The sequence below is a fragment of the Phyllostomus hastatus genome, unplaced genomic scaffold (genome assembly GCF_019186645.2).
Source record: "Phyllostomus hastatus isolate PE091 unplaced genomic scaffold, TTU_PhHast_1.1 phas_contig_1, whole genome shotgun sequence".
NCBI lineage: Eukaryota > Metazoa > Chordata > Mammalia > Chiroptera > Phyllostomidae > Phyllostomus > Phyllostomus hastatus.
The window spans coordinates 21064488-21079845 of NW_025333498.1; the positions used below are offsets into that span (position 1 = coordinate 21064488).

The 15358-nt window shown below is 40.1% G+C and overlaps 1 protein-coding gene across 2 annotated transcripts in view; it reads left to right on the forward strand.

Annotated features, from left to right (window-relative positions):
- The window catches only part of LRP2 (LDL receptor related protein 2), a 199855-nt gene that overhangs the window by 144724 nt on the left and 39773 nt on the right, over positions 1-15358 (forward strand). For both annotated transcript variants that reach the window (XM_045860549.1, XM_045860633.1), the window contains exons 51-61: positions 92-244; positions 734-904; positions 4102-4325; positions 5676-5853; positions 7819-8015; positions 8757-9002; positions 9705-9833; positions 10782-10901; positions 12177-12293; positions 13023-13139; positions 13998-14135. In XM_045860549.1, the coding sequence (XP_045716505.1) occupies positions 92-244; positions 734-904; positions 4102-4325; positions 5676-5853; positions 7819-8015; positions 8757-9002; positions 9705-9833; positions 10782-10901; positions 12177-12293; positions 13023-13139; positions 13998-14135 (1790 nt within the window). The remainder of the gene's footprint in view (positions 1-91; positions 245-733; positions 905-4101; positions 4326-5675; positions 5854-7818; positions 8016-8756; positions 9003-9704; positions 9834-10781; positions 10902-12176; positions 12294-13022; positions 13140-13997; positions 14136-15358) is intronic.

Here is a 15358-nt window from a genome sequence, read left to right on the forward strand (position 1 = left end):
AAGGTAGCTTGAATAGGAAGTTGGGTGGTTAAATATGCGCTGTTTCACAAACAAGATTTTTATGTCAGTAACTCTTGGCTCTCCATTTCAGAAAGCTTTATTGGGTGGATGCCCACCTGAATTGCCTCTCTGTCTCTGACCTTGAAGGTCGATACCGCCGCAAGCTGGTGGAGCACTGTGTGGATGCCAACAACACCTTCTGCGTTGATAGTCCCAGAGGAATTGTCCTTCACCCTCAATATGGGTATTGTCTTCCTGTATTCTTGGGCTCTTCTTTCATGCCCTTATTCTGCCTCTGTTATCTCAAGGCCAATGTCTTGCTGTGATTTGTCTTCTGCTTTTTCTACCTGGTAAATGGTTTAGTGTAATGGGTAAAAGCATGGCTTATTCAAATGATATTCATGAACTATTCTGTTTTCTTTGCCATGACACCATTTCACTTTTTAAGTTACATATTTTGGCTGCATGCAAGAACAAATTATGGTAAAAAAAAATAACCCACCTCTGCTGGACTTTTCCTGCCAAGTCCATTGAAGTTCCCAGTTAATTGCATTCACTCTTGAGCATTCTCTGTATACCATCCCCTTTTAGCTGATATTCTATTAGTTTTCTTTCCTTTCTAAGAGGCTCTTTAGAATGTAAACTTTATTTATCTAATTGGATAAAAGCCATGTCTTGTGGCTACTGACTTCTTTTGGCTTCAGGAGCTGACCCTTTGTGTTTCCTCCAACAGATATGTCTACTGGGCAGACTGGACTCACAAGGCCTACATTGGGCGAGTAGGCATGGACGGGACCAATAAGTCTGTGATTATCTCTACCAAGTTAGAGTGGCCCAATGGCATCACCATAGATTACACCAATGATCTACTCTATTGGGCAGATGCTCACCTGGGTTACATTGAGTACGTATACAGAAAAAAATAAAGCCCACGGAGTAACTGTTTATTCCAAACACCAGGCTTGTGTTGCCAGGAAGCTTCTCATTGGTCTTTGAGGTCACTTTTTTCTAAACTGCCTATTGGTCATTTACTGAGCTCAGGTATGATCCAATGGAAAGAGAATGAACCTTGAAGTCATACAGATTGGGTTCTTGTCCTGGTGTTTTCATTTCTTATTTATTTTTTTCATCTAAAAAAATAGAGCTAATAATCTCTTCCCTATGGTAGTCAGCTTAGTGCTCACCCTGATGGTAGTTAGCTTAGTACTCAACCTGTCTTAATTTCTTATCCCTTTATTTTGCTCTTCCTTCCCAAATACATGATTAATAAATTTTAGTATCTAAAGAAAGAAAAAGAGCAAGAGTGTAAAAAAGATTTCCCCTAAAACACTTTTGCAGTACACTTATTGACAAGTACAATGATGTGTTTTATGTAGTGGTTTACTCAATATGATAATGCTTTCAAATCATTCTTGTAAAGTGATAATTTTTAAAAACTATGTTAAAATGTTATACTGTTCAATGAAAAATTCTCATTGTAGGAAAAATAATATACTTTCTTGACCAACCAGTACATGTTTATTTGGGGCATTGCTAATTGTGTTCTGGTTGGATTGTAGTAATGTCTTCTGGGTAAGCATTTATGAACAGGTACCCAGATATGCAGCCTGTTACATTCAAAAGCATGGGATTGCATTAACTCATTAGGGTTATTTTAAAGGCCTAAATTCTGTCATTCTGTTAAATTTATTTTGCTGCCAAAGTCAATGTGGAAATTTTTAAAGTTCTCTAATTCCACATTCTGTTAGGGACATGCCACTGAGAAGGAAGGAACCCAACATACATTCTACTGTTCCCTCTAGTGCTCAAGGCAGACAAAGTTAATCAATCCCAGAATTTTCTTTTGTTGAATTGGGACATTTCTCTACAGATTTCCCCAGTTGACACATGGGACAAAGACTCTTTGCCACCCCTGTCCTGGAACACTGGATTGTTTTGATAGGCTATGCCACTGCCCTCTGCTGCTCCCTAATACTTGTTTTGAGCTCAGTCCCTTGAAATTACCTTTTTAAAAAAGATTTTTTAAAGTTTCTTTTTAGAGAAAGGGAAGGAGAAAGAGAGGGAGAGAAACATCAATGTCTGGTTGCCTCCCACACTCCCTCTCCTGGGCACCCAGCGTGCAACCCAGGCAGGTGCCCTGATCAGGAATCAAACTGTTGACCCTTCGGTTCGCAGGCTGGCTCTCAACCCACTGAGTCAAACTAGCCAGAGCCCTTGAAATTACCTTAATGATCTTACTTTTAAAATATGTTTAGGGTCACTAGAAAAGGAGACTTAGAAAATTGAAGGTTATAAGGATTTTGACATGTGATGTGTTAGGGATACTTTCTTGTCTTTATACTAAGGCAATCTTAACATTCTCCTTTCAGAATTTACCATAACAGATACTAACTCACTATTAGGTGGAATTCAACTTTTGTCATAATAAGTAGAATATTAATTCTAGTTTATTTATATTTATTTATACCATTTCAATGTAATGTGCAGATGGTGACACCCTTGGCTCTTCCCACAATGTATGTATTCTCTTTTTGAAGAAATATCACAGAGTTTAGCACTTCATAAAATCTCATTTTGAATTAGTACAAGCATCAAGGTGTTCAAAGAAGCTTCAGCAACTTTACTGTTGGATTCATACTATTCTTTAGGACTTGTAGACTATTCTTGGACTTAAAAGCTTTGTAGGTTTAACTGAAATTGACAGTGTATACATAGATAGTATTTTAAGGAGCATTAGAAGCAAAAAGGGATTTTCTAGCTATTTAATATTCTGTTCGCTTTTTGGTAAAACCTGTGTACTTGGATTCTAAAATTCAGGCAACAGGTTGCTGCCGAAAAGTCAGATTTTAAGATCAGGCACTGTGATCTGGGAATGAATGAACCTTTAATATTCACGTAGCCATGTAGACTCGGTCAGCTCCCAGAGGGGTAGCAGTGCCTGTGTCAGATATACATTGCATGGACTACGTAAGAAAGTACATTTTTAAAGATCATGTGCATTTCTCGTACTTGTTGGGATGTGCTGTCACATCCTTCTTGCTGTGCTTGTGGTTGTACATGTGACAAAAAATACTCATAAAGGAGTCTGAGGTCTTCATACAGAGATCAGGCAAGAACTGAAAAGAAAGGTCTCAAGACTACTTTCTGGTCAATGATTTTTTAAAAAAATAAACCAATAGTGATTAAGTTCTGGGCACTTATCTACAGTCTTATCAACAGGGGCCAAGGTCTTCATGTTTTCTACAAGACCATCAATTATGATGTTTTGGAGAATACTTCTAACATCACCTGGCTAACATCATCAGGTTTCTTAGTTGATAGCTCATTCAATCTCCTGTTTGACTTTCAGGGTCTGCTCCAAAATTAAAAAATACTTGAAATATCAGTATTCTTACAGACTCATAGAAATGAATGAGACAAAACTAGAGGACCTAGATATTTGGTTGTGGATGCTCTGTGACATCTTGAAATCAGAGAACCTCCTCTGGAAGGTTCTGGAAAAGTACTAATTAATAGTGCCTGGGGCATGATTAATAATAAATGGGCTGCCAGTACATGCAAAGTCCACCCTGGTCTATAATTTAGTCCAGCTAGTATATGCCACTCAGGTTATACTGAGAATCCAGCTGTCTCCTAGTACAGCTTCTCCCCTGAAATGTTCATGAGAAGGCAGAATTCCAGCTTTGTGTTGCTATCCTCTGATTTCTTCTGATGACTTAGGAAACAAGAAGGGTATTCGTCCCAGGATATCAAAGGATGCTTAATGGAGAACATCAGTGTAAGAGATTGTAAATGTATGACAGTAGAACCAGCTGCATCTGCAGGAAAGCAGCTGTGGTTAGGAATTTGTGATTATTTAAACTCCTTTGGCTATTCCTATTTTTAAGGCATCACTTTTTCAACTTTTATACCTTTTGTTCAGTCAAAATATCCTGTAATTTTATTTTTTGTTTTAATTAAAGATGAGGTGTTTTAGGGAGGATCTCAACTTCAGTCACCTCTGGAAGTTGGAATTATTAATTAATTTGTTAATCCCTCTATCCTTAAAGGCATTGTAGGAGTGCAGTTTTCTTCACTGAGTGACTCTTTTTCCTCCCCCAGGTACTCTGACTTGGAAGGCCACCATCGACACATAGTTTATGATGGGATACTGTCTCACCCTTTTGCTATTACCATTTTTGAAGACACTATTTATTGGACAGATTGGAATACAAGGACAGTTGAAAAGGGAAACAAATACGATGGATCAAACAGGATGATGCTGGTGAACACGACACATAAACCATACGACATCCATGTATATCATCCATACAGGCAGCCGATTGGTGAGCAGATGACCCAGAAGTTTGACTAGTTGCTTCAGGTTCATGTGCAGGACATCCTTGTTTCTTTCATCATGAACATCCTGATGTTCATGTAAAGGTGATGGTGTTACCTGTCAGTGTTTTCTATGAAACATGTGCTGAAAGTTGAGGGTGTAGAAATACCTGTAGAGTTTATTCCCCTCTTGGAAAGCTGCTTATAACATTTTCTTAACACTGACTCTGTTCTTAAAAATCAATCTTGCTTTTTTGTCTTTTGGTAAGAATTAACAGTTTTTATGTTGCTATATTTACTTTGGTTGGAGTACTGATGTAAAAGTATTACATTTCAGTGTTAAATACTTAAGAAAACACTTTGGAAAAATTAGGACATTTCCTATATAACCACAATAAATCCTAATACCTAAGAGATATATTACAATTATGTAGATGCAGTTATAACAATTTTTCCTTAATATTAAGATCAATCTATTGAAATGACTGACCTAGAAGAAATGCTTAGAATAGAATTATAATTATAAAACATCATTTATTAAATTTCCACTCGCATATGACATTGTACCATGTATTGAATATGTTTTTGTTGTCTTCCGTAAGACAAAGATACTGAGAGCAACACATTTCAGTTTATCATAAGTTAGGAATATTTATTTGTGAATTTATATTCCTCTTCATGCAATTAAAGCATTTCATAATTTAGAGATAGTCTAGCAAATGTCTGGAGTATATTTTGGCGGGGGTACGACGGATTTTATGCACCTGCTCTGTTGTGGTGTCCTGCTAAAACATATAAAGTTAGACATAAGACAAATGAGAATTGGCAAAATAAAGATACTAAATTTTTTTTGTAAGTTAATATTCTTCATATTACTTTAGCAGAAGTTCAAAGTCATCTTTATTTCCAATGGCAGCCCAGAAAATTAGTGCAGATGCTGCTCAGCTTATCCACCTGCCTTGCCCTTGGCCGTACTTCTGTTACTGGTGTCCTTAGAATGAGAGAACAAAGCATCTGCTGGAAGTTACAACTTTAACTTCAGTTCTAGACACATGAATGGAAGCTAAGTTTCCCACCTCCTCCCCTAGGGCTTTGAGAAATACATCTTTTCTAGCCCAAAACACCAGTGGGTATGTCTCACTTCCGATAGTACAAAAATCAGTTTCTCCAAACAGGATTACTTGCTTATGCAGCTCTCTCATCTGTCCTACTTACAAACCTCTGGAAAAAGCATGAAACTAGGCTAATAATTTTTCTTACTAAGAGGTGATGAGTTTGATGAGGTGGGGAATCATCTCATCTGTGCTTGGTATTCTCTTTAAGTGCATGAACATATATTTTCTTTCTTCTTTCACTAGTGAATAATCCCTGTGGTACCAACAATGGTGGCTGTTCTCATCTCTGCCTCATCGCAGCAGGAGGAAAAGGCTTCACCTGCGAGTGTCCAGACGACTTCAAAACCATCCAGCTGGGGGACAGTACCCACTGCTTGCCCATGTGCTCCAGCACCCAATTCCTGTGTGCTAACAATGAAAAGTAAGGCTCTCTTCTCTGCTCTCCCCACTGCCTCTCCATTTCTTAGATGCACATTGAACTCCAAGTCTCCAGGGGATGGGGGTTTTCAAATGAATTAAGATTTGGCTAATTAATGTGGTTCATTTAGGTGCACCAAGACTTGCATTCTCCAACTTCAGATAATTTCTTCCATGGAAGAAATGAACTTATTCATAAATGGTTGTGCCTGTGTATACAAATTTTATATCTGTATAGAGGAAGCGAACTATATGTTTTTTATTTCTAATAAATTATCCTAAGTGTCAGGGCCAGAGTGTACAGGGGTTGGCAAAAGTAGGTTATAGTCATGAGTATACAAACAATTTTAGTCTTTTATTATTATTTATTTACTAATCATTGTATTTTCTACACAGACAACTATAAACTTACTTTTTCCAACTTCTGTATAAACAAGAAGGGGACCCAAAAATAACAGAATTATCTTCTGGAGGGTGGGCCCCTTGTAGTATAGGCCTCCCCCACTGAGTGTTCTAGGAACCCACTTGTATCAGTATACCAACTGGTATTGTTGTGAGAGGCTGAGTTTAGCCTCAGCAAAATTATTTTTGGAAGACTCAACGTGTTTGCCCACTTCATGATGAGTGATTTATGAGCACACCTGCCCACATCACACTGAGTGTTCAGGAGTTTTTGACCAAAAAAACAGTATGACCTGGGTGCCCCACCCTCCCTATTCACCTGATCTCATCCTGAGCTACTGTTTTTTGTTTCCTGGGTTGGAAAAGTCCTCAAAGGGAAATGTTTTGCCAACGTGGAAGAGATGAAACAAAAAACGGTAGAAGCATAAAAGGCATCAAAATTCACAAGTTCAAAAACTGTTTTGAGCAGTGGAAAAAAGTCTCAGTAGATGAATTGCGTCAAATGGGAAGTACTTTGAAGGTGACTGAAGTTTAAACATGTAAGAAAAAATACACAAGTTTTTGTAAATAAATTTATAAACTTTATAAGTTTTAGGTTTTTTTTGAGTCCCCCCTTATATGTGTACACTGAAATACAGCTCTCAAGAGTGATAGAATTTCTTTACCTTTTTATATGTGTACTGGCCTAGCTTCCTAGTTAACTATGTCATTTTTTGACCATTTGAGTTTTCTGTGAAACAGGGCCACAGATTACTTTCCTAACAATGGCCATAGGCCATGGGTGACTCGGGGGGGACTGAGTCAGAGAGTGGAGTGAGGAGAGGTTTAAAGCAAATCATAGGGTCTGATGGCAGGTCATTTTGATGATTAAATAAGATATCTTATATTAAGAATCTAGCACACAACCTGGACTGGTGTAACTCAGTCAGTTGGGTATCATCCTGCAAACTGAAAGGTTACTGTTTCGATTCCTGGTCAGGGCACATGCCTGGGTTGTGGGCCAGGTCCTGGTTGGGGGCATGTGAGAGGCAAACAACTGATGTTTCTCTAGCACATCAATGTTATTCTCCCTCTCTTTCTCCCTCCCTTCCCCTCTCTCTAACAATCAAGAAATCTCAACAAAAAAGAGAATCTAGCATACACATAACCTCTTGACAAATGTTAACTCCCTCCAGCTTTCCAGCCAGCATCCCAATGCCTTTTATATCTCCCTGTCAGACAATCCCAGATGATATCTGCTACCAGACCCACAGCTCCACACATGCACTACACTGTTGATTGTGGCAGAAATTTAATCATCTTGCTCCAAGCACTTTTTCAGCATGTATCTTGAGTCTTAACTAAATAGACTAGAACAGTCTATTTTATCTAGTTATGTTTTCTCGAAAAATACACTATGGTAACCAGAGTTAATTGTCCTCTTCTCAGGCTCTGAGAGAACTCATGTGTGTCATCACCTGGAATTCATTTTGCCTTCTTCTCTCCAAAGAAGCATCACCCACTCCCCTACTCTCCCCCCACCGCCCCGGTGCTTTGCTGAGAGAAGTGGTGTGTTGTCTCCGTGCAGGTGTATTCCTATCTGGTGGAAATGTGATGGGCAGAAAGACTGCTTGGATGGTTCCGATGAGCCCCTCATCTGCCCGCAGCGCTACTGCCGGTTGGGACAGTTCCAGTGCAAGGATGGCAACTGCACCAGCCCGCACTTCCTGTGCGACACTCACCATGATTGCCCTGATGGGTCCGATGAAGACCTTACTCTGTGTGGTGTGTTGAATTGCTTTATGCCTTCTTTGGCCATTTCCATAGTTGATTTTGTACCATTGTGATTCTGTGGGGATTTTCTGAATGTCATAAACCAAGACCTGGTCCAAAGTCCTAGGAAAAAACCCTATCCTATATCTATTTTTATAAAATTTTTTAGAATTCCTAAGGTCTCTGCAAGGCAAATGGTTAAGATAGGTAGTAAGCTGGCTATTGGTGGTTCTTTATCATGTGCTATGCATAGAATCCTCCTTGAGAGTTAACATTGAGGATGAAACGAGCGTTTCCCACCCCAATATTAATCACAGACTCTCTGTTGTAGTGTTTATTTGTTTCCATTTTATAAAAAGAGAAAAAATACCCTCTAAAAAACCCAAAAATCTTCCAACCTACAAACAGCATGTTAACAACGGCAACAAACACAAAGCATTTTTTTTAACACAAAGTGTAAAAAACATTGTCCATTAGGGTGACAGGGATCAGAAAAGGTGAAGTTGGTAGGGCATCAGTGACTCAGTCCTTATCTCCTAATTCTGCATGCCAAAAAAAAGATATTTAAAAATTTAGGAGATAGTAGTAGTCAAAGAAATAACTGCCCATAGTGGTACTGGTTGGCAATAAGTATATTAGGATGTAATTTTTCTAGACAGAGTGTGATTGAGTTCTCTAGGCTCTATCAGTGTGAATTAGTAGCTTCTGTTCCCCATGCCTTCCAAGCCGATAACCAAGTTCCCTTGCTTGTAGAGCACCACCGGTGTGAGTCTAATGAGTGGCAGTGTGCCAACAAGCAGTGCATCCCAGAAGCCTGGCAGTGTGACTCGATCGATGACTGTGGGGATGGCTCAGATGAGGACAGTTCGCACTGTGCCAGCAGGGTCTGCCGGCCTGGATATTTTAAGTGTGCCAATGGTCACTGCATCCCTCAGTCCTGGAAGTGTGACGTAGACAATGACTGTGGAGACTACTCAGATGAGCCTGTCCAGGAATGTAGTAAGTTCCCGTGGGAGGGGCGTGGCCTGACCAGGAGCACAGAGCGAGGAGAGCCTGTGTGTGGCATGAGAGAAGATGTGGAGTCCCCTGCTGCATCACACTGGGACACCCATCGTGGATTTTTGGCCTATTCCTGGCACTGCAAAACAAAGTATAGCTAGCCGTATGGCTACAGGTTGAGCCAGACTCCTGCTCTGAAATGGAGGGTTTCTCCTCTTGATACACTGGGTGTCTACCTATCCACAATGTGATAATGAGAACTTACATTTTGTATGTCTAGCACTTTCTCCTTTGAGCCTCAGAGAAACAGATGAGGTTAGGAAAGGGGGTGCTACCAATTCACATTTCACAGATGAGGAAACTGAGGTTCACATTCAGTGGATGGTCATCTTTGTCTTTAGTGGCAGAGCTGACAGGTCAACCCTGGTTTTTATATTTCAAACCCAGCCCTTTTTCTTCCCACTAAGTTATACTGCAGCAAAAATGAGTGCTACTAAGATAATGAGAAAACTTCCTTTCTGGTCTTGGCAAACAGATCACACCTAAGACAGATGTGTGTTGCTGGAATCAGTTTAGTTGGTGATGTGGTAACTGTTACTTGTCAGCAGCATTTCCTAAATGTGACAACGGCAGGTGTCCTTTGGTGTCAGTTCCTGGCCAGACTGAGACTTCAGACCTGACTTTGTTACTTTCTCTTCCCAGTGGGCCCAGCCTATCGCTGTGACAACCACACGGAATTCAGCTGTAAAACGAACTACCGCTGTATCCCCAAATGGGCGGTGTGCAACGGCGCCGATGACTGCCGGGACAACAGCGACGAGCAAGGCTGTGGTAGGGGCTGCCGTGCGGTCCGGTCGGGAGGGGCGAGGACATTTTGAGAGTCCAGGGCTGCCGTTAGGAGATGAGGGTGGATTTCCCTTATCATCTTTCCTTGATTTACCCATGAAAAAAAAGACTATCTATTGATTCTTCTACTAGCATGCTACATTTTTGTAGCATTTTACAGGGTTATTGGGGGAGTTTAATTTCTAGCATCTTAGATGAAATTGGGGAAAACATTATTAAGATATTAGGAACTTGTAAAATTTTTGCTAAGTATAGAATCCTTTTTTACACTCAATAAATTGAGTTTAAATTGTCTACTCTTATAGAATTACTGAAATTAAGGAGGCTAGAGGAAAAAATTTGATATTTATTATAGAAAAGTATATTTCAGAGTCAGTATTTCTTATTTGAAGATTTTTGTATTCTGAATGTCTCTCCGACTTCCCATATCATCTGTCAGCTGTACTCACTCTGGCAACATGGAAATAACTATGGACAAAAGGTCAAGTCAATTAATGGGATTTGTTGAGATTAGGCATATACTCTAACTTGAAACCAAAATGACTATGGATGTATGTGTTAGGATTAGTTGGAAGGATGGGTTGTTTTAATAAAATGGAATCTAATGAATTAAAGACAATGTAATGGAAATGTTCTATTTGCTGGTGGTATCACTTATTCTTCCTTTCCAGGCCATTGTTGCAAATTACAAACCAGATACCAATTCATTGTCTGAACAGTTTCTACAAATGAGACTGGATCTAGTTTCATGTAGTAGGACAGGTTCAGGTTAGCCAAAAAGGGTCAGTGACAGTGAGTGCTGCTGGCATTCCCTTCTCTGGGAGCTTTGAGAATATGGTAGCAAATTTTCAGATTCTCACAAGAAAGCCATGGCTCCTCTGGCATTTCTTGATGACTGGCTTTTGAAATCTTTGCAACAACTGTGCTTTGCAGAGGAGATGACGTGCAAACCTGAGGGGGTTTTCCGCTGTAACAATCACCGATGCATCCCTCTTCGCTGGAAATGTGATGGGCACAATGACTGCGGAGATCACTCAGATGAGGAAAACTGTGGTGAGTTCAGGGTTCTGTCATCCGTAGGTGCAGCCAGAGCTGTGATGTCTGCTTTTTGCCCATAATTCAACTGTCTGTGCCATTCATCCTAAAGGACAGAAAGACAACTACCTAATCTCTTACCTTCTGCTAAGTGGTACATTTCTACTTTTTCTTTAACTAAGAACATAAGCACACTCTGGGATGAGGATGTTTATCTGAGTATACCTTTAGTTTGTTGAATTTATTTGTTTATACACAACTTTTTTCCATAAAGAACTTGAGGTGACATCATAAAGGACAAATATAATATGATCAATAGAGTAGAAATAAAAAATCAGGACCAAGAGAAATACAAAAAGGAAAGGTGCTAATCCAAAGATATTACTTCTTAAGATCTTGCCCTAAAATGGCCTAAACAGCAGAGGAAAGAGAACTTGCATTTTAGGTTTGTCGTCCCACCTGGAATAGTGGCTGTATTAGGAGGTCTGATGGCTAAATACAGGTCAAAGTTTTAGTTCCTCTCTCCCAGGAAAGGTGCTGACTATAAGAGATTGGACAGGGAGGGTAAGGAATGGAAAGCAGAGATCTGATCACACCAAGCTACAGAGAATAATTATATGTGTTTTGAAGACAGTTAATAAGGACCTTCCCCATACATACACCACTGACTCATGGTATATGTCAATTTCAGATTGATATGAAATACATTCTAACTTTAGTCATGTTTTGGAAGTAAGAAGTGATCATTATTTGCCACAGTCAATGGAGAAAATCAATATACCGATTATTCTTATATAAAAAGACAATCTAACTGGCATCTTATTATTTATATGAAAGTTCACATTGAATCCTGTAGGAGGCTACCTAGAGTTTCATGAAATTGAAATTTCTCTTAAAATTCACTTACCTCTTACAGACTTAAAATGGAGGTAGAAAAGCCCTGGCTGGCATAGCTCAGTGGATTGAGCACGGGCTGGGAACCAAAGTGTCCCAGGTTCGATTCCCAGCCAGGGTACATTCCTGGGTTGCAGGCCATAACCCCCAGCAACCGCACATTGATGTGTCTCTCTCTTTCTCTCTCTCTCTATCTCCCTCCCTCCCTCCCTTCCCTCTCTAAAAATAAATAAATAAAATCCTTAAAAAAAAATGGAGGTAGAAAATCTGTTTTTAGAGTGTGGACAGTCTGCCCAAGCAGACCTCTGTGACTTGGGGCCCCAGAGGGCCTTGGGCACTAACCTGTCTTGTGTGTGATTCCTGGTACCCACTGATGGCCACGTGGTTCTTCCTTTCTAGTCCCTCGGGACTGCACAGAGAGCGAGTTCCGGTGTGATGATCAGAGATGCATTCCCTCTCGATGGATATGTGACTTTAACAATGACTGTGGAGACAACTCAGATGAGCGGGACTGTGGTAATTGTCACAATTCTCTGAGAGGCTTTCCATAGAGTCTTGTAGTAAAGGCAGCTTATTGGACAAAAGTAGAGTCTGCAAATGAGTGTTTGTAAGGTTTTTAGAGTAAATGATTTTTGTGTAACCTAGGGGCTATGTAAATCTTAGCATTGCACAGTACCTTCTGCTCTGTATTTTCTATGCTTTACTTTTTACTTATAGCAGTCTAATCAATAATGAGAGAGGGGGAAGCAAGAAATTTTTTAAAAATTTCATTTTAACTTAAATATTTCCTAAGAGTAGAATTTAATTTGCATCGGCCTTGTTAACAAATAAAACCCATCAGTCTTCCTATTACTTCCCAGAAAGTGGCTTTATAGTACTGTAGCTTTCCGGTGTAGAGGTCAGAGCATTGGAAAAGGAATCATAAAGCCCAAGTAATTTTTATAGCTCTTTACTGGGGAAGGGTTGGGTCTGTGGGAAATCAGCAGACATTAAAAGCTGAGGAATACAGATTTATGAGGAAAAGCTTAAACATAGGACAGGTAGATACTTTATCTCCCTTGCTTGGGGAAGGTGTGAGTTTTGGGAGTTTATTCATTATTTAGTCTAACCATAAGTTGTGGGTTTGCGGTCAGCCAGTGACAGGATGTGGACTGGAATGTGACTGAGTAGTTACTACAGCCCCTGGAGCTGATATCTGTCTGAGAATCCCAAGGCATTCTGGGAATGACAGTCTTTTCTCTTCAGAGATGAGGACTTGCAATCCCGAATACTTCCAGTGTGACAGTGGACACTGCGTGCCTGACGATATGAAATGTGATGGAGTCATGGACTGTTCCGATGCTTCTGATGAAACAGTTTGTCGTAAGTTCCTAGACTCCTGTGCACTGTTTATTTGAATTGTATGGGTATGGCAGTCAGAACCCACCTCTTCATTAGCCACCACTTCTTAGATTAAAAGGACATGGGTATTTTCTATGCAGCACTCATTGATAATTATCGGTTCACCTGGGGTCTGAGTTACCATATCTATATATTTCACAGTAGTTATTCAAGGGTTTTTCATTTAAAAATACTTTAAATAAAGAATATATTAAGCATCTGTGCTATCGAAGTATTTATATACATCGACTATATAAATAATTAATTGGGTAAGACAACATTGTAGGTAAAAAGAATATTTAAGCAATAAATAAATGGTACAGAGAACTTGGACTGGGTATTAGACCATACTGAATTTACAGCATTAAAATGTTTCTGAATTGCATGATGGTATATAAAAATTATTTAAAAACATAATGTCAATATGACCATTCATATTTTGTTCTTTATAAATCACTGAATAAATAATAACTGTTGAATATCCATGATAGATATTGTTGATGGTCAGGTTGCCACATCTTAAATCTACTTTCAAAGAGACTAAGTATACAAGTATGCATCATGGGTAAAGCCAGGGCTGACGCAGCTGAGGAGCTGCCCTCGCCTCTGAAGAAAAAGTCCATCACCATCCACAGAATGACTCATGTCGTTGGACAGTGAGCTGGGACAACTGACCTTAAGAATATTCCATCAGCATTTCAGACAGTTTAAGGCCACAACACATGTGGATGAGTAAGAAAGAGCAGGCTGGAAAGGAGAGTGCTAAGGGAGAAATAGCAGGTTCGCTTTCCAAAACCAGTAACTTCTAATCATTTGAACATGTGTCTTCTCCACCAACAGCCACTCGCTTTCCCAATGGTACCTACTGTCCAGCTCTCAAATTTGAATGTAAAAATCACGTCTGTGTGCAGTCATCTTGGATATGTGATGGTGATAACGACTGTGGCGATGGTTCTGATGAAGAACTGCACCTGTGCTGTAAGAGGGACAGGGATGGAGTGAACTTGAGCAGTGTTGTCTGGCAAAGCTGCGGTGTTTTTTATGGGGAGCATGTGGTCCTGGCGGCAGTTGTACAATTTTTGAGTAGTGGACACATGATCTGCTTCCCTGTGATTTCTCTTAGCCTTCATGCTTAGTTCTCTATTTGGGACATGAGAAAGTTGGCCAAACCTTTATGGTTTTAAGCATCTTATGCTCTTAGAATACAATAACTTCAAAAGAAATCGTGTCGGAAGCTGAATGTGGGTAAACAGAGACAGATGTGGGTGGCTGGAGTCTGAGTGAGGGTGTTGAACCTCTCCTGCATCCTCCTACTTTTGGTGCCCTTCAGAACACCTCTCCAGAGCCTCTAGACTGCAGGGGTGTCCAACCTGCAGCCTGTGGGCCGCGTGCAGCCCAGGATGGCTGTGAATGCAGCCCAGCACAAAATCGTAAATTTGCTTAAAACATCCTGAGATGTTTTGTGATTATGTGTTGCAATGTATTTAATGTGTGGCCCAAGACAACTCTTGTTCTTCCAGTGTGGCGCAGAAACAGTGAAAGGCTGGACACCCCTGCTCTAGAGCTTCATAGAACAACTTAGGAAATTCAAGGCCATCTAATTCCCTTCTGTTGTATGATACATATTTTTTAAACTAGTGAGTGTCAGTTTGGGTGCACTTCAGAACCACTCGAGGAGAAATGTTTCAAAATCACATGCCCTGGCCCCATCCCAGGCTTAGACCTAATCAACCATAATCTCCAAGGATAGGGCCTGGGCAAATGTCTATTTTAAAAGCTCCATAGCTTTTAGTTTAGTGCCCTGGTTGAGAACTGCTGATTTTAACAAAGTGAATGAAAATAGAGTTTGTTTTGATCTGTTTGCTCCATGGCTGGAGTCACTGGAAAGACTCTAGGGCAGTTGTCCCCGAAGCGCCACCCCTGTGCTAGGAGGCTCCATTGTGTCACTTGGGAATATATTAGAAATGTAGTTTCATGGGTCCACCCCATCCAAATCTCTGACAGCGGAGCCCACCAGTCTCTCCATTTAATAAGCCCCACAAATAATTATGATGCAAACTTAAGGTTAAAAATTTTGTGTAAGTAAAAGGCCTTAGCACAACAGAAGACGGCCCAGAAACATTCTCGCTGGAACTCTTGACTAGCTCCTAGTTTGGCTCCACTGCAGTTTGCTTCTGGAGTTTACATGGTCCCTTCTGTTT